The sequence below is a fragment of the Peromyscus eremicus genome, chromosome 1, assembly GCF_949786415.1.
Source record: "Peromyscus eremicus chromosome 1, PerEre_H2_v1, whole genome shotgun sequence".
NCBI lineage: Eukaryota > Metazoa > Chordata > Mammalia > Rodentia > Cricetidae > Peromyscus > Peromyscus eremicus.
In genome coordinates this window covers 63,737,497-63,755,398 of record NC_081416.1, presented here as the reverse complement: position 1 = coordinate 63,755,398, position 17,902 = coordinate 63,737,497, and the positions used below count along the sequence as shown (strand labels likewise).

The following is a 17,902-nucleotide window of genomic DNA, read 5'->3' as shown; positions in this document are numbered from 1 at the left end:
TACAAGTGTATTTGACTACTATCCTTTGGGGTACCTGCTTCCCTGTGTCATAAGCACATTAAAGCACTACAATAAGTAATTGTCTTTTTTAAGACAGTTCCTCTGTGTAGTTTCGGTGTCTGTCCTGGATCTGGCTCTGTAGACCAGGCTGGCCTTGAACTCACAGAGATCCTCCTGGCTCTGCCTCCCAAGTGCTGGAATTAAAGGCATGCGCCACCATCACCCAAGTCATTGTCTTTTATCCTTGGATTCTGGGTACAGCAGAGTTAACAGGGCTACACCCCAGACATGAGCAATTATCCACCATGGAGCAGAAGGCAACATCTCCTGAGAGCCAGTACAAGCAGTAGGAGCCAGAATGGAAACAACTAGATAGAAACACTCTGAACAAGACTCCCAGGCTACACATACCTCTTGTGCTTTGATTCCGGTTTTTTCTCTATTTAAAACTCATATCGGTGCCCTATAAATGAGCCTTTAGCCATTAGGCCCTTTCTGCCTCCCCTGATGTGGCCACATTAAATCTGTGTTTGTCTCACTTTCTTTTTGTACTGGCATACTGGAACTGGAGGCCAAGGTTAGCTGGCAGGGACTGCCACAGGTAGGACTTGGGTGTTGTCGTTTTATTGAATTGTTGCTGCCTTTTAAGCACGGAGATCCGAATCAGCAACTGCAACTCCCGCTGCTACAGCAATTAGGCTGCAAGAGCCTCAGCCTGAGGGAAAAGGGAATTCCGTTCCTTCACGCTCCAACTCTTTCAAAGCTACGAAGAGAACTTAACTAAATCTCTGTCCCTCTAAAGAACTCAAGATTCACCAGCCTGGTCTACAGAGTGAGTTCCAGGACAGACTTAATCAAACAAATGTAACACATCTTTGCATCATGAAACAAAAGTTCCAGAGCATAAACAAAAGTAACACACCTTAAAATAATATTCCACAACACTTGGGCACTTAAACTTTGGCTACATTGTAAACTTAAAGGACCTGGGGCCAGTTTAACAGTTACAAAGAAAGAGAAAGGTGGAGGAGGGGAGCACATCTACAAACAAACTTAATCATGTCCCCACAAAGCTGCTTGTCCACTGCAGAGAATACCTAGATGTGCAGTGAAAGGCCTGCAGTGTTCTGTGTTTTCTTCCAAGTGCATTAATGTAAGCTTCCTCAGAGGTTTTGAACCAAGACCTTTATTAACTTGAAAATATGTGTGATCATTTAATGCTCATGTTGATAGTAGTAAAGATGTATCTGCATTGTGCTGTGTTCATTAAAGAAGCTGTCATGTTTCCTTGCAGAATAAAGGCCGCGGTCACTCTAGGGGAGAGTACAATGTTTACAGTACCTTTCAGAGTCATGAGCCAGAGTTTGACTATTTGAAAAGTCTAGAAATTGAAGAAAAAATTAATAAAATCAGGTGGTTACCGCAACAGAATGCTGCTCATTTTCTACTCTCTACAAATGGTGAGAATTGTAAAAGCCTGTTTGATTTAATTTATTTTTAATTTTAGTGTGGATGGATTCTTATTTCAGATAATTCTAGAGGTTGTCTCTGCTTTAAACTTTTGAGAGAGTGAATTGTCAGCTAAGGTGAAAAAAATAGCTAGGAAATTCAAACTCTGCAAAAAGAAGTATTTGTATATTTGTCTACATCTTTACTTAGTTTTTGTATGTATGATGTATGTGCACATATGTGGTGAATGCTTATGTACACATGCTTCTGGAGGCCATTAGATGTCCTGCACTATCACTCTCCCATCATTTCTTTGAGTAACCCCAAACAGTGCTGGGGTTAGAGGGACATGGCTAGGGATTTGAACCTGGAGTCTCATGCTTGCTAAGGAACCGCTCTTAACCAGTGAGCCACCTCCCCAGTCTGCCAAGCTTAGACACCAGCTTAGGCAGGTGAAAATGTCCTAGAACAGCCAAATAATAGTGATACATGTTATTGGTGGTTTTTCTTTTAATATGAAGAATAAGGTTTTTATTTTCAGATAAAACTATTAAATTATGGAAAATAAGTGAACGGGATAAAAGAGCAGAAGGTTATAACTTGAAAGATGAAGATGGACGACTTCGAGACCCATTTAGAATTACGGCACTACGGGTATATGCTGTATTTTCTTTAACCTTTCCAGCACTTTTCAGAAATTAATCCAAAACAGTTCGATCAGCTGCTGAAGTATAGCAGGCTCTACCTTCCTGGCTCATCTGTAATGATAGTAGTGGCCCTCCTTGCTGTGTACTTGTTGAAAATGGCATTCGTCAGTGTCACCAAGGACACCTTCTAGAGAAATATGGTGGTGCTGAGGGAAAAGCTCATGTTTGGTTTCCTGGCAGAGCTTCTGTGGTAGAATCCAGAGTACTTGCTGGTGGAGTAACAATGTAGGTAGGATGACCAATGAACTAGCAAGACATTACCAGTGGAGCTGGTGAAATTTCCTCTGAGCTAACTGTGGGACACTAGTAGGTTTTTTTTTATTTTAATTCTTCCCCTCTTGGACCTGATCATTGATACTTTTAATGGTGGGCTCAGTGCAAGCAGTGGCACCTGGGAAGGAGCAGAGCACAGCTATGTTTTGGAAATGGGTGGATTGCAGGTGCTTCAGTGAGGTTTAAGACTTCGTTGGTTGAAAGTGGCTGTCTCCAGTGCTGCTGATGTGTGGCAGCCTTTTTTCCTAATAGGATGCCTCAGGCTCAGCAGCTGGAGTGTATGTAGTCTCTGATGTCCCACATGCTTGAGAAAGCCAGAGAGTGGTGACAGTCCCATGAGGTCTGTCCCTGCACAAAGATGGTGGGCAGAGCTGGGCTGATTATCCAGGACAGTTTTCCTCTTCTAACAGTTAGCCTGATACCAGGCCAAGAAAAGAGATACTGTTTGTTCAGGTCTAAGTCCTAGGAACTCAGATGCCCTCTTCCATACCGTTGGTCAGTTTTGGCATAGTGTGCTGTGTTTGCCTGTCTGACTTAGTGTGGATACATTTTGTTTTAAATATCCCATGGTGTACGGTGCTGCTGCCAAGTTCTCTGAAACCTCCTGCTCTGGCCTTACCTCCCCTGCCCAGCTCCACCCCACTTGTGCACACAGCCCTTCACGAACACTGAGATCCTCTCATTCAGACCTCTGCATAGCCTGTAAGCTCATGTGCTTATTGGGAAAACTCAGGTCCTACCAGGTCCAGTGTGATTTTATTTCAGGCCTCTTTGACAGAATTAACCTGAATAAAACCTGTCAGATTGGTGGCCAAAGTGAACCATATGAGAGAGGTGATATTGCATTGGCACAGTGTGAGGACAGAATCATTGGCCGGCAGTTCTGTGATATTCTTAGGTCTGTATTGGAGTTTCTGCTTCTCGGAGCTCAGAGTGAACCATCTGGCCTGAGCAAGAGCTGGAGACATTAGTCTTTGAAGCATTTTTTTCCCCTGTTATTTTAGTTATTTTAACTGTGGTTAAAAGAGCCCTTTCAATTAGGATTGCGGTTGCTGCTGCTTTGGTTAGCTGGAAACAGTAGAGGATCATGGCAGTGTGTGTCTTAGCACTGCACATTACAGAACTGTCATTTCTGTTCTAGGGAACCCCGGGGTATGGCCAGCACCGACCTAGGCTAAAATGAGAATAGCATCACTACACATTTGCCTAGGCAGGCTCACTTTTATAGATTTGGACAGGGAAGACTCAATTGAGAGGTTCTTCTAAGCTTTCAAGTTTCTTGGTGTCTAGTTACAGCAATAAAAATGACTCTAGCATTTGACCTTTACTGGAACCTTAGGCTTCCCTTCCCTGGATGAGAGAGAGATAGAAGCCTTTTTTTCTTCTCTCATGTGGTGCTGCTCCTTTAGACTAACTCTTAAGCCTGTGTTGGGCACAAGTGCTCTGGCCAGGCCATCTTTCTCCCTGTCTCTCCTTTTGCACCTAGCAGCTTATACCCCAGAAGCCTCTGGGACCGTGGCACTGAGACCTTTACATGAAGGATTCAGACTGTAGCGAGCCCTACATCAGGAGGTAGAGCCTTCTCAGCCCAGAGGACCTCGTGCATGCTGTATTGATTCCTACACATGCATACACCCCACCTCTATGGCCTATGAGTTGACACTGTGAAGCAGACTGCCAGTGCTATGAGAGCAGAGATTGTGCACTCGGCTATAAAGACAAGGTGTTGCTGTCTCAGGACTCAGCTCTGGTCACCAGAGAACTGCCAAGAGTCTTGGTGACCTGGAGAACATTGATTAAGGCAGTTTACCTTCCTGTTTCCAACAGGGCCATTTTACCTCTATAATGGGAACAAGGAGGAATAGTTGTGAACAGATAGCTTTCCACTTTATACTCTGTAGCAGCTCTCCCGGTTTGAGGTGTTGCACAGCTATAGTAAACCTCTGTTTATCCCTTTTCTTGTCTAAATACCATGTGCTATGCTGTTGTGACCTTTGTTTTGAATTCCTTTCTCCATTCCATTTTTAGGTTCCAATATTGAAGCCCATGGACCTTATGGTAGAAGCAAGTCCACGACGAATTTTTGCAAATGCTCATACATATCACATTAATTCCATTTCAGTAAATAGTGATCATGAAACATATCTCTCTGCAGATGATCTGAGAATTAACCTTTGGCATTTAGAAATCACAGATAGAAGCTTCAGTATCCTTTACCAGGTACTGCCTTTTCTTGTTTCGATCATTATTGTGCAGTTACTTCTCATGGGCAGCTATATCCTGGTCCCTCAGACACTGACCTTTTGAATGTAGTATGTTCTAGAGTAGGTCTTTGTGACTGGGTATTCCTAAAGATACATATCTCTGCCTGAATGTTCATGTGAGAAACTTTCAGTCTCCTTGGATCAGCCTCTGCCTTGCCTCTCTGCTACTGTCATCTGCCTCCCACTCCTTGCACTCAAGTGAACCATTCATGTCCTGCCTGACTGCTCTGCCATCAGGGGTTTGTCAGAGCTCTAAGCACTGTAGTTCTTGTCACCATAGAGGTCACAGTACTTATTCTTGCCCCAGGCTGCCTTGCTGTCTCATCACACACAGTTTCTGTGAGGTGTCAGAGCCTTGACTCCCAGCTGCTTCTCTGATGCTTTACCCTGTAACTCAATCAGCTTTCCATCTCCTTAACTTGAGGGTGTCATCAGACTCTGGGTCTCCTCTCTTCAGCAGCGTGACACTGACTGGGCAGCTTGAGGCTCATACTGTCCCTAGTCCCTCTGGGTTCCTGTCTCTTAATTGTGGCATCCAGTGATACAATATAGACTCATACATTGCATTTTGTTTTTCTTAATTTCCATTGGCTGATCGTCATGATTGACTTCTGCTGTGTTTGTATTGCTCTGGCAACCCTAAGCAAGCTCTTAAAGTCAAATAATTAGGAAAGCAAAATCATTTGTAATTTGATAATGTTTTATATTAGTTATAGATAGAAATATGTGTAGATGGCACTGCTTGCCTTTATAGGTGTCATTCCATGTGCTCTGTCATAGTCAGGCACTGTCCTGCGTCCACCTAAAGCCCCTTGCTATGGGCTCCTCTGTGGCAGTCTCCTGCAGCTCTTCCCTTAAGCTTCACTGCACAGTTGTCTGTCAAATTTCCCTTGGATGGCCAAGTATGCCTTAACATCGCACTCCAGACATTGTGGACATCAAGCCAGCTAACATGGAGGAGCTGACAGAAGTCATCACTGCCGCTGAGTTCCACCCACACCAGTGCAACGTGTTCGTCTACAGCAGTAGCAAGGGGACCATCAGGCTGTGTGACATGCGTTCCTCTGCCCTGTGTGACAGGCATGCCAAGTGTAAGTCTCCTAGGAATACCCTTGTTTTCCAGAAACTAGCTGTTTGCACTGGTGGACATCTTCCATGCAGACCTGGAGACTGCAGACCTGGAGCATGCTCATAAAGAGTTGCTCCAGCAGCTTTCCTCTGCCCTGACTCAGCTTGGCATCTTCCCTGAGTTCCCCCTGACCTGGGTCCATCCAGGGGAGTACCATCATCATGGCCTCTTTTGTGTGGCAGGACCTGGGCCATAGTCATCAAGAGTGCATTCCACTTCTGTTATCTGTAGCCTTAAGAAACTGACCCAGGAGATACAATGCTGTATGCCTGAGGGCTAGGAAGAGACTTCATCTTAACAAGAGGGTAGGGATGGAGGGTTGGAGAGATGGCTCACCTGTTAAGGTATGTACTGCTCTTAGAGAGGACCTGAGTTTGGTTTCCACTGCCCATTTCAAGTGGCTTACAACTGCCTGTACTCCAGCTTTATAGCAAAAAGAAAGCCATGCCCTTTTGGAGAAGCTTCAAGTAAAGGTGCTCTAGAGGCAGAGGCAGGCAAACTGTCTATATAGTGAGTTCAGCCAGGGTTACATAGTAAGACCCTGTCCTAACAACAACAAAAACTCTACAGTTCCAAGGGGATTTTTGTAAGACCCAACTTTAAAGCATACCATGGTCTGTGTTGTTCTCGTACACCATCTCAGAAAACCACCATGTGTAACTGTCCAATAGAGTTTCCCACTCTCATACTGGAGCACTTTTGCAAACAGGGAAGCAACTCTTGCTCAGCTACTCTGGAGTGTGGCACCGTGAAGTGTGTGCAGTACCAGGGGTGCTTGACAAAGTGTGTCCATTGGGAAATGCTTCTCCTAAGGCCGAAGTGTATCATAGAATGCTGTTCCCATTACAGTTCTGCAGTGAAGTGCTGCCAGTATGTGTAGCTTGGGTCTTCAGACGATGTTCCCTCGGTGAACAACTTTAGGTTCCAAGAAGAGTTGGCCTTGTCAGCACTAGGTTAATTGAGTAAATGCTTAGTGTTGGCACTAGCTGGCTTCCAGTCTGTGTGTCCCACGCAGAGCCAGCAAACATCACAAACTCCTACACAGAGAAGAATGGAGGAAACTGGAGAAGCTTCAAGTAAAGGAAATGTATCTCCCAACATGAAGCATGATATGGCATGGGCATGGCTGTGTGCTGGGAGATCCAGTAGCTTGGGTAGAAGACCTCCCTCTGCTATGGATGCCAGGTGCAGGGAACTGTCAAGCTGCTGCAGACAAAGCTCCTTGTACGGAGGAAGCGATGATACTCTTCCATTCAGATCATGGTGGAACAAGCCACTCACTGCAGTAGACAAACTCCTTTGCTATCTGGACTGTCCAGTAGTCCCATTGTGTAGCTAGCCATGATGTTGGCTTAAGTTAAGGGACACTCAGTCCTGCAAGCTCCATGCCCTCCATATAACAGGCTCTTTCAAGGGGCCCAGAGCACTGTGTTTGTGTGCTACATATATTCCTGTGGTGTAGTCAGAGGGGCAGCACATCATGTCCCCGGCCCAGTGCCTTGAGGGTTCAAACAGTTGCAGTTGTGTTCCCATGCATACTAAGGTGCTGGGTCCCCACAGGACTATGGTCTAGGTATGCATGAATTTGAAGGCCTGTACCTTGCTGTGGGCACTGATGGTAGATGAATGACCATCAGAAAGCTAAGGGAGTGAGGATGACACTGAGTCCTCCAGGATCTCTGAGAAGCCCCTGCTGACTTTAGGATGGTAGTCTTCTGATGTAGCACAGGAGCTAAAAGTGCTCCCTTTGTCTTTCAGTTTTTGAAGAGCCAGAAGACCCCAGCAGTAGATCCTTTTTCTCAGAAATTATCTCGTCTATATCTGACGTCAAGTTCAGCCACAGTGGTCGGTACATGATGACCAGAGACTATCTGTCGGTGAAGGTATGGGACCTCAACATGGAGGGCAGGCCTGTGGAGACCCACCAGGTACATGAGTACCTACGAAGCAAGCTCTGCTCCTTGTATGAGAATGACTGCATCTTTGACAAGTTCGAATGCTGCTGGAATGGTTCAGACAGGTGAGGCTGCTGGTGTCATACCATGCTGGCATCCAAAAGTGCTAGTTCTTTTCAGGATCTCTAGCAAGCCCCTGAGACTGAGTGCTACCAGGAAGGGCATCTTAGTCAGTTGCAGGATGCTGATGGGTTTGTGTTCTCTCTTTATTTGTTCTGTGATCTATCTCAGAAAAAAACAGTCATTTGAGCAGACCTTTCCTCACCAACAGTGCACCATGGTTCACGATAGTTGTAGAGTGCTCAGTGAATGATTACACAGATAAGTGGAAGGAAGGAAGGAAGCAGAAGTCATCTATTAGTCCAAAAGGCTACCATGCAGTTTGCCTCTGTTTAGAGGGGTTTAAGAAACAAGCTACTACTGGGGCTGGAGAGAGGGCTCAGAGGTTAAGAGATTGTTCTTCCAGAGGTCCTGAGTTCCAATTCCCAGTTACCACATGGTGGCCTCACAACCATCTATAATGAGATCTGGTGCCCTCTTCTGGCCTGCAGTCATACATGCGGACAGAACACTGTATACATAATAAAATCTTTGAAGGAAAAAAAAAAGGCTACAGCCCTCCTATATACTGCTGGGGCATGCTGCCTCAGTGCAGTCTTAGGCTGCATCATTTATCTCATACACATTCTGTACAGATCAAACTGTTTTTAGTGCTGCTGAGAGGTCTTTGAAATCATCCCAAAAGAAGTCATGTCTCAAATGATGTAATTAGATTCTCTTAGATCATCATTTTATAGAATTTCTGTTGAGAATTTAAGTGACTAGACACTGAAATAGCCTTCAACATAAATGGCTGGGATGTAGTGGCACACAGTCTGAATCACAGCATTTGGTGCTAAGGCAGGAACACTACCAGTTCAAGGCTAGCTTGGGCTATACAGCAAGACCCTGTCTCAAAGTGATCTCTAAATACCTGAAAACATTAGCTACAGTACAAGTACTTCATTAAGTAATAGTTGAGCTCACACACTAGAATTGCTGCCTCAGCCCCAAATGTTCATCCCTACAATGTGTCTCTATTTTGTACCCTTGCAAAACTTTGAGATCTGTTCTACCTGTGTGTTATGGGAGACCTACCTCACACTGAAGAGCTAAATGCTTGCCCAGGGGCAGAGCTGAGCATCCTTGGCAAATCTTTTCTTGGACTGCTCACAGATTAACTAGCATGCCAGTTTAGACATTCAGAGTCCAAGCACTGCAGTCATCAGGCTGGAGCGAGCAGCATGAGCTTCATGCTGGCATGGCTCCCAAAGTGACTTGTGGGCCTGCCATAAACCTTGAGGCACTGAGTCTGGCATTGCAGCCAACTTAGCCTGAGCTGGAGGATAAGTGGGTTGGTTACTGTTTTTACAGCATGCAGACTCTATTTCATACCCTCTTCCTTGAGGTTCATGAATGTAGAAAGCATTCATGAATATTTTAAAACTCAATGAAAAGCATGCAAGGCTGCTTCACAGTGTGTGTTGTGTTCTTCCACCCCACCCCACCCCAGCTCTCAGGACTCTTCTGGTATGAAATCAGTTAAGCTCACAGGGAAAATTTATCAAGTGTATTCAGGAAAATGCTGTCACAGGCAACAGAAACAATAGAGTTTCTAGGAATCTTCTTCTTATTGTTTGTTTTTACTTTGATTGACAGAGTCTGATATATCCCAGGCTCGCCTCAAACTCAAGATTTAGTTGAGGATGGCTTTGAACTCTTGATCCTCCTGCCTTCACCTCCCATGTGCTAGGATTATAGATGTGTTTCTTTGCCCAAGTTATGTGGTACTAGGAATCCAGCCCAGGGTTTCATGCATTCTAGGCAAACACTCTGCCAACAAAATTACATGACTACGTCCTCGGCCCTTTTTTTCTTTTTGGCACAGGTTCTTTGTAGCTTGGAAGGCCTTGAACTCACAATCCTTTTACCTCAGCCTCTGAGTTATGGAATTAGAGGTGTCCACTACCACACTTGGCATAACGCCTAAGAATTCAAATGTAGTAAGTCTAAGTTACAGATTATAAAGTAAGAGTATCTGAAGTAGGTGCAGATGAAAGGCAGAACCAAAAAGATGAACAAAGAACCAAAAGACTATTAAAATGTTCTAGGAGAATTCTAGCACAAACAACTTCTAGAAATGAAAGATACAGCAGAGCCCAGTCTAACTAAAGATTGATCAACTACAAGGAAGATCAGAAGTTACCCATAATACAACTCCAGAGCCCAAAGAGCTGGGAAATATGACAGTTAAGAAATATGGAGCAGGGCTGGAGAGATGGCTCAGCGGTTAAGAGCACTGGCTGCTCTTCCAGAGGACCCAGGTTCAATTCCCAGTCACCCACATGGCAGCTAACAACTGTCTGTAACTCCAGTTTCCTGGGATCTGACATCTTCATACCAATGCACATTAAATAAAGTTAAATAAATTATTTTTTAAAAAAAAGAAAAAAATATGGAAGCATAGTGGCATGTCCTTGTAACACCAACACTGGGAAGCTGAGGCCTGGGCTACATATTGAGACCCTGTCCTTAAAATGATGACAACAATGTACTGAGGCTGTAGAAATGGCTAGGTGGTTAAGAGCACTAACTGCTCTTCCAGAGGACCTCAGTTCAATTCCCAGCCAGCTCACAACTGTCTGTAACTCTACTTCCAGGAGATAAAAGACCACCTTCTGGCCTTCTTGGGCCATAGGCACTCATATGGTACATATACATACATGCAAGCAAAACACCCCAACACATAAAATAATTTTTAAAATTTTAAAAGGAAACAATATAAAGTGCAAAGAAGATACGATGTGCCATACAGCCAACTGGAGAGGAGTCTCCAAAACTTTAGGACTGTTGAAGGAGCTAGTATTAGACTGATAATAAATCTCCCGCTATATGATTAGTACATCCTAATTTTAAAATAGTAATGTCCAGAGGTTTTCAGCAGCTCATCCAGGAAGCACAGAACTCCACAGCAAAATAAGTGCAAAGGTAACCTGTCCACATCATAATGAAATTACAGGACACCAGAAATGGATGTTAAAGGTGGTCTGATGGGGCTGGAGAGATGGTTCAGTGGTTAAGAGCACTGGCTGTTCTTCCAGAGGACCCGGGTTCAATTCCCAGTGCCCACATGGCACCTCACAACTGTCTCTAACTCCAGTTCCAGGGGATCTGACACCCTCCTACCAATGCACATAAAATAAAGTTAAAAAAAGTATTTTTTAAAAAAGACTTAATTAAAAGTGGCCTTAAAAAAAACACACACTATGCAGAGTGGATGTTGAGGCTGAAAACATACTTCTCCACAGAAGCTGCCTAACTCTGTTCTGTGTGACATCAGAATTCAAGAGCCTGGTGATTTCATAAAGAAAAGGTTTGCTTAGCCTCTGGTTTGGCCCACAAGTTTAGAGACTGAAAGTCCTAGATGAGATAGTTTGATCTGTTCAATCTCTAATGAGCATCACATGACAGATGTCAGAGAGAGAAAGAGATCACGCATGGCAAGAGGAAGCAAGAAAACCAACAAAGCCAGACTCACTTTCTGTTCCTACAGAACTAACTGACTTCAGGAGTTAGAAAACCATTGTACACTTAGTGAAAGTTTTGGAGTAAGAGCTGAAGAAAATCATCACAGGATGTCCTTCAGCAGGACAGAGATCTAGGTGAGCATCATGGATGCCAGTTGTAAGTAAAGTTGATGCCTTGTGACCCTATGGATGAAACGGTATTAACTTGTCCTGGGTAGGCAAAAGCCAGAGTCCTCCCCAGTAAAGAAGGCCTGAGTGTTTAAAGACTGGGAGAAGATTCAGGAGAGCACATATGCAGGGTCTGGAGATGGAAGAGCTTCTGAAACAAGGCCTCAGAAGCCCAGGTCTGGAGGAAAAACATGACAGAATTTAACTGCATTAAAATAGCCACAAGGCTAGAGAGATAGCTCAGTGGTTAAGAGCATTCACAGCTCTTGCAGAAGACTAGTTCAGTTCCCAGCACCCACTTGGCAGCTTAAAATCACTTGAAACTCAAGTACTTGGGAATCCAATTCCCTCTCTACAGGCATCTGCATGTGTGTGATGCACACACACATATAAAATAATAAAATACTTTAAAAATAAAAAGGAGAGCCAGCCAAGAATAGTGGTACACCTCTTCAGTCCCAGCATTGAGGAGGCAGAGGCAGGAAGGTTTTTGTGAGTTCAAGAGTAGCCTGGGCTACACAGACCCTGTCTCAACCAAAAAAAAAAAAAAATCATTGTTGTGGCGGTAGCTCAGTTAGTAAAGTGCTTTCCATGCAAGCATGAGAATCCGAGTTTGGATCCACAGCACCACCTAAAAGCTAACTATGACAGTGCACAGCTAGATTCCCAGCACTGGGAACATAACTAAAATTCATTGGCTTCCCAGATGCTCCAGCATCTGGGATTCAGTGACCCTGTCTGAAGATAGTAAGATGGTGGGGCTGGAGAAATAACACAGCAATTAAAAACACTATCTTTTTTTCCCCCAGAGGACCCAGGTTCAGTTCCAGCACCACATGGTAGCTCACTGTAACTTCAGTTCTAGGGAGATCTGAAATGAAACCCTCCTCCGGTCTCTAGGGGCACTAGGCACACAATTGGTGTACAGATGTACTCACATGCAAAACAAGCACCCACAGGAAATAATTTTTATTTTTAATGAAGTGACTGAGAAAGAGACATGAGATCAACCAAAGACCTCCAGGTTCATGTGCATGCACATGTACCAACACACAAGTGCACATATACATATAAAAAATAGTAGCCATGGAGATAAATGTTCATACTGACTACTAGTTTGCTTTAGAAGAATAAAGACCACAAGTGGGAATGATGGCCAATGGTATTGCCCTGCCTCCTGTAGTACTCAGGTAACAGCAGTGTGCTGGAAGAATTTTGCATATAAAGACAAGAAAATGTTATCAACCAGCCTGCTTAGTGGCCTCTGGAGAACACACAGCTAAATTACCTATGTGTAATAATAAAAGGCACTGGGCATCAGTGAACAGACTGGCCTGGATCACAGAATTATGAACAGGACTGAGGGTATAGCTAAGTGGTAAAGCACCTGCTGAATATGGAGAGGTCCTAAAATTGGAATCCCAGCAACAAAAAAAGATCTGTAACTATTCAAAATACATCTGCATGGAAGTTACATCCATTTGCTTTGAGGAGAAATTGTCTTTCTGGGAACGGTGGGAGGTATCTTTCCAGAGAGTAGAATTTAACTATCTCAGAGATGACACATCCCCAAGACTATGCAAAGTTCTAGTGATGTTTGCTCAGTCCATTCATTCCTGGGGTCTCTCCTCCATCTGCTTGCCCAGAAGCTTCTCGATGGGTCCCAATGAAATGGAGTGTAGTCTTTGGTAGAGTCGCTGTGGGTGCCTGGTACCCTGCTGCTGTGAAGCACTGCCTTGCTCTGCTCCATCTGCTTTGTTTTGGTCCCTGGGCAGGGGCAGACCTGACATTTGCTACCATGATTCTCTTGCTGCCCTCAGGTGCTGGGAAGGTCAGGAGATGCCTATCTTAGTGCAGGCACTGTCTGTCCTCATAAAGGACACCTGCTGGTTATTGTTTCACACCCATGCTGATGAGAAGATACTTCTTCCTGCTGGGTGGTGGCAGCGGTGCGCATGCCTTTAAAGCAGGAGTATATCTGTGAGTTTGAGGCCAGCCTGGTTTACAGAGCAAGTTCCAGGACAGGCTTCAAATCTACACAAAGAAATCCTGGAGTAGGAGAGCTTGAGGTTTTCCAAGGAGAGGACAAGACATGGTTGGTTGGTCTTCACTTGCCAGGGAAGTCAGAGGGCAGTGTGGAGTGTAGGGTTTTTTTTGTTGTTGTTATTTTTTTTTTAATAGTATTATGTATTGTGTAGACTAAGCTTGCCTCTACTCACTGTATAAGTAGGCGTGTTGGCACACAGCTGTATTCCTTGCACCTACAGGAAAATCAGGAGTTTGTGGTCATCCTCCGCTACATAGCAAGTTTGAGGCCAGCATGAGCTACATGAAATCTTATCTCTATAACACAAAACAAAATCCTCCCTGTATGGCACCTGCTTGTAATCAATCCCAACAGTGGAACATAATTCCCACTGGGACAACAGACACATAATCTCACGGGCAAGCTGGGCAGCTAGACTAGTTAGAATCAGGGCAGTCCAATTCAGTGAGAAACCCTGTCTCAATAAGTAACTTGAACAATTAAGGAAGAAACTTGTCAGCCTCAGCCTGCATGCACATATGCAATTAAAGGACTTGCAAACCAAATACACATTCCAAAATTTAAAAAATTACTCTTTCCAAGTCATGGATCAGATTGCTACTCTGACTCCTGCCTCAGCTGTCTTGAGTGGTAGGTAGGATTACAGATGTGTGCACCATCCACTGAACCAGGCTTTGAAAGAAACTTAGAAATTAAATTAGTCACATTGTTTGATAAATGAGTTAACCTCCGTTGGGAAATATGACTGGCATATGACCAGCTTTGACTTAAATTGTTGATGAGACACTAAGGCTCATGGTAAACTATCAGTTCTTGACTAAGACAGATGGGGGTTTTTGTTGTTGTTGTTGTTGTTGTTTGGGGGGGGGGTTGAGACAGAGTCTCTATTACATAGACCTTGGTGTCCTGGGCCTCTATATAGACCAGGCTTGGCCTCAAACTGACAGATATGCCTGCCTCTGCCTCCCAAGTGCTGAGACTAAAAGTGACTTGGACAGAGTTAGTTTTCCTCCTCTTCCTCTTCTCTTTCCTTCCCCTGCGCTGCTCTCCCTACATTCTACTCCACCTCCTCTGCCTCCTCTCCCCTCCCTTTCTATTCATTAGTTTAATTAGAGCTGGAGGAGTTCCGTTCCCAGCCCATGTCTGACAGCTCACTACCTCCTGGAAGACCCTCGGGGGTAGGGTGGTGGGCGTGGGCTCTGACACTTTCTTCTGGCCTTCATAAGCATGTATTTAAAATGATGGGCCCATGACTTTTTACTTGGACATGGAAATATGTGAAGTTCACTGGAGAATCTGCACTGCGTTTCTTTCCTCATAGTGTAGAAATTGGGGCTCGTGGAGCGTCCATGCTTCATGCCATTGCCCTGGATGCTTCTTGCTCTGCCGGGTGCTCAGTGTTCCCTCTTTTCTCTCCCGAACAGTGCCATTATGACGGGGTCCTACAACAACTTCTTCAGAATGTTTGATAGAAACACTCGGAGGGATGTTACACTGGAGGCCTCAAGAGAGAACAGCAAACCCCGAGCCAGCCTGAAGCCCCGGAAAGTATGTACAGGGGGAAAGAGAAAGAAAGACGAGATTAGCGTGGACAGTTTGGACTTCAATAAGAAGATCCTTCACACAGCCTGGCACCCCATGGAGAGCATTATTGCTGTAGCTGCCACCAATAACTTGTATATATTCCAGGACAAGATTAATTAAGGAAACTGACTGAAGGACCAAGTGTTGTCTTGCATAGTTAAGCCAGTCGTTTTCTATCAAAGAAAAGGCATTGTCCTCTCCATTGAGAATAGTGACGCACCTCCACTTCCCTCATAGACACAGGAGAAGAAGGGTCTCAGCTGGAGTCTTGGGAGAGATGAGTGCTGCTGCTGAAGGGAAAACCTACTCGAAGCTGAATTGGTGGACTTTGTTCAATAAAGGCCGTTACTCAAATGTATTTATTTAAGTCTGAGCCTTCCTTTCCAATTTATAGACCAAAAAACTAACATCTGAGAGGAAAAAAAATCTCATCACATCTCTCTCCAGCTCTTCCCTCTATGTCTGCCATCCATCCCTGGGCCTTAACCTGGACATGGTGTGGCCACCGCCCACGTTCCTCTCTGGCCCTGGAGCCCCAGTGGATTGCATCACCACTGGTGCGTGGATACGCCCGAGCAGGCTCAGGCAGCTTTACTCACCCACTGTACCTGCCATCACACCTCTGTGGAGCTACTTAATAAACACAACACACTGTGAAGTGTTTTTAAACCCAAACGCCATTGCAGTCTTTTTATTTGTTTCAGTTGCACATAATGAAATTATTCAGAATATTGTACTTTGGAACAAATTGAGAACTTTTTGCCTTTGGCAGAATGGTTGAGTCTGTACAGAACTACAGATTCCAAATGTAACTATCCTAAATTGCCACCTGGTTTCTCATCTTGGGAAGCCATAATTGGGTCCACCTCTGAAAAAGAAAATTACATGAAAGAGCAGAATTGCTGCTAACAGATTAACACCTGGTTTAAAGTAGACCCCCAGAGTCACTACATTTTTGTGTAGGTACTTTTTTTCTAAAGTATTTGGAAGAAAATATACTTTTAAAACATTGATAAGATTATATGCATGCTAGATTTCATACTATATCTCAGTAGAACTCAACAAATGTAGTTGGGATATGACACCACCTGTACCTATGATTCATTTTAAAATACCTTGGAAATCAGGTCAAGATTTCCCGGCAAGAAATGTAAAAGTTAAAAAGAAAAAGAAATGGAGAAGTTAAAATGTAAAAGTTTAAAAAAAAAGTAAAAATACCAACACTTGGTCTGGCAATGGTGACGAATGATTTTAATCTCAGCACTTGGGAGACAGACGCAGGGATTAAAGGCAGGCAGATCTCTGAGTTCAAGGCCAGCCTGGTCTACTGTCAGCACTTAGTGTTTTCGAAAGTCAACCAATGAGCTCCTGCAGGTTGGGGAGCTGGGCCTGTGCCTGCTAAGTAGGAAGGTGTGCTGATGACTGCTGATCTGTGCCTGGACAGCACACCTCACCATCACGGAACTAATGTTAATACCACTCCCATTCACACTGAGTTCAAGATTGAAAACCTACAAGTATTTTTACCTAAAAGTCATCACACTCTCTGCCAGGCCTGGTGGAACATGCCCCTAATTCCAAAAGCAGGAGGCAGGAGCAGACATATCTCTGTGGTTTTCCAGGTCAGCCTGGTCTACATATCTAGTACCAGGCCAACCAAGGATACATATGGAGACCCTGCCTCAAAGAATAAAAGTAGCTAGGTGTAGTGGCACACACCTTTAATCTCAGGACTAGGGAGGGCAGAGGCAGACAGATCTGGATGAGTTTGAGGCCAGCCTGGTCTACATAGTTCCAGGACAATCAAGACTATATAGTGAGACTGTCAAGGGGGAAAAAAGGTGTCCTGGATCTTGATTGTGGCAGCTTACAGTGTCTGACATAAAGCCAAGTTATAAGCATCAGTCCCAGTACCCAAGGAAAAACAGTCCTAATATAGCAGGACTGTATGCTGTCTGTTCTGCCAAAAAGTTTGATACATTTTAATGTTAACCTGGATTTGCACTGAGGTACTTAGAAAACTTTCCATGCCGTCCACTTGTAGAGGAGGCAGAGTAGAGGTGAGCGTGCAGCTTGTCTGTGAGCTTAGCTGTCCCTCACAGCCCTGAGCCTGCGTGGTCTTTTCCAGGGAGCCCAGGCTCTCCCCACTGGACTCCCTGCGTTGCTGTAGTGTAGGATATCAGGTGCTTTTGATGCAGTTACTAGTGTTGGCTAAAAGGACTCATTTCTGACAAATGGGCACTTTCTGGAGGCCAGTTTTGTTTCCATACAAGATTCTTAACTGCTACAGCCCAGGCTGGCTTCAAACTTGAGACCCCTCTGCTTCAGTCTCCCAGGTACATGTCACCATGCCTAGCCTAAAGAAAGTAAGAATCCTACAGTTTTCAAGTTTAAATTGGCCTTGTTTATTATATTCAAACTTGGAATGCCTACTACCATTTCTTTCTCTAGAATATTCCCTTTAAGAATATTTAAGCAGTTTCTGCCTGGGCAGTGGTGGTGCACACCTTTGATCCCAGCACTCGGGAGGCAGAGGCAGGTGGATCTCTGTGAGTTCGAGGCCAGGCTGGTCTACAGAGTGAGTTCCAAGACAGGCTTCAAAGCTACACAGAGAAACCCTGTCTAAAAAATAAAAGTGTCTGTCAAATGTTTTATTGCTGTGCTTCTGGGCTGAGGACCTAGACAAGAAAAATCATGTGGATTTGTTTTGGAGGGGCAGACAGGTCTTACTGTGTGGCACTGGCCTGGAACTCATCACTG

General features: G+C 44.5%; 1 protein-coding gene across 1 annotated transcript in view; it reads left to right on the top strand.

The window, feature by feature from the left end:
* Ppp2r2d (protein phosphatase 2 regulatory subunit Bdelta) overlaps positions 1 to 15,500 on the top strand; it is a 37,804-nt gene extending 22,304 nt beyond the window's left edge. The window contains exons 4-9 of the mRNA XM_059265059.1: positions 1,295 to 1,460; positions 1,991 to 2,103; positions 4,458 to 4,635; positions 5,620 to 5,784; positions 7,581 to 7,842; positions 14,983 to 15,500. Of these exons, the coding sequence (XP_059121042.1) occupies positions 1,295 to 1,460; positions 1,991 to 2,103; positions 4,458 to 4,635; positions 5,620 to 5,784; positions 7,581 to 7,842; positions 14,983 to 15,262 (1,164 nt within the window). The 3' untranslated portion in view covers positions 15,263 to 15,500. The remainder of the gene's footprint in view (positions 1 to 1,294; positions 1,461 to 1,990; positions 2,104 to 4,457; positions 4,636 to 5,619; positions 5,785 to 7,580; positions 7,843 to 14,982) is intronic.
* Positions 15,501 to 17,902: the final 2,402 nt, after the last annotated feature.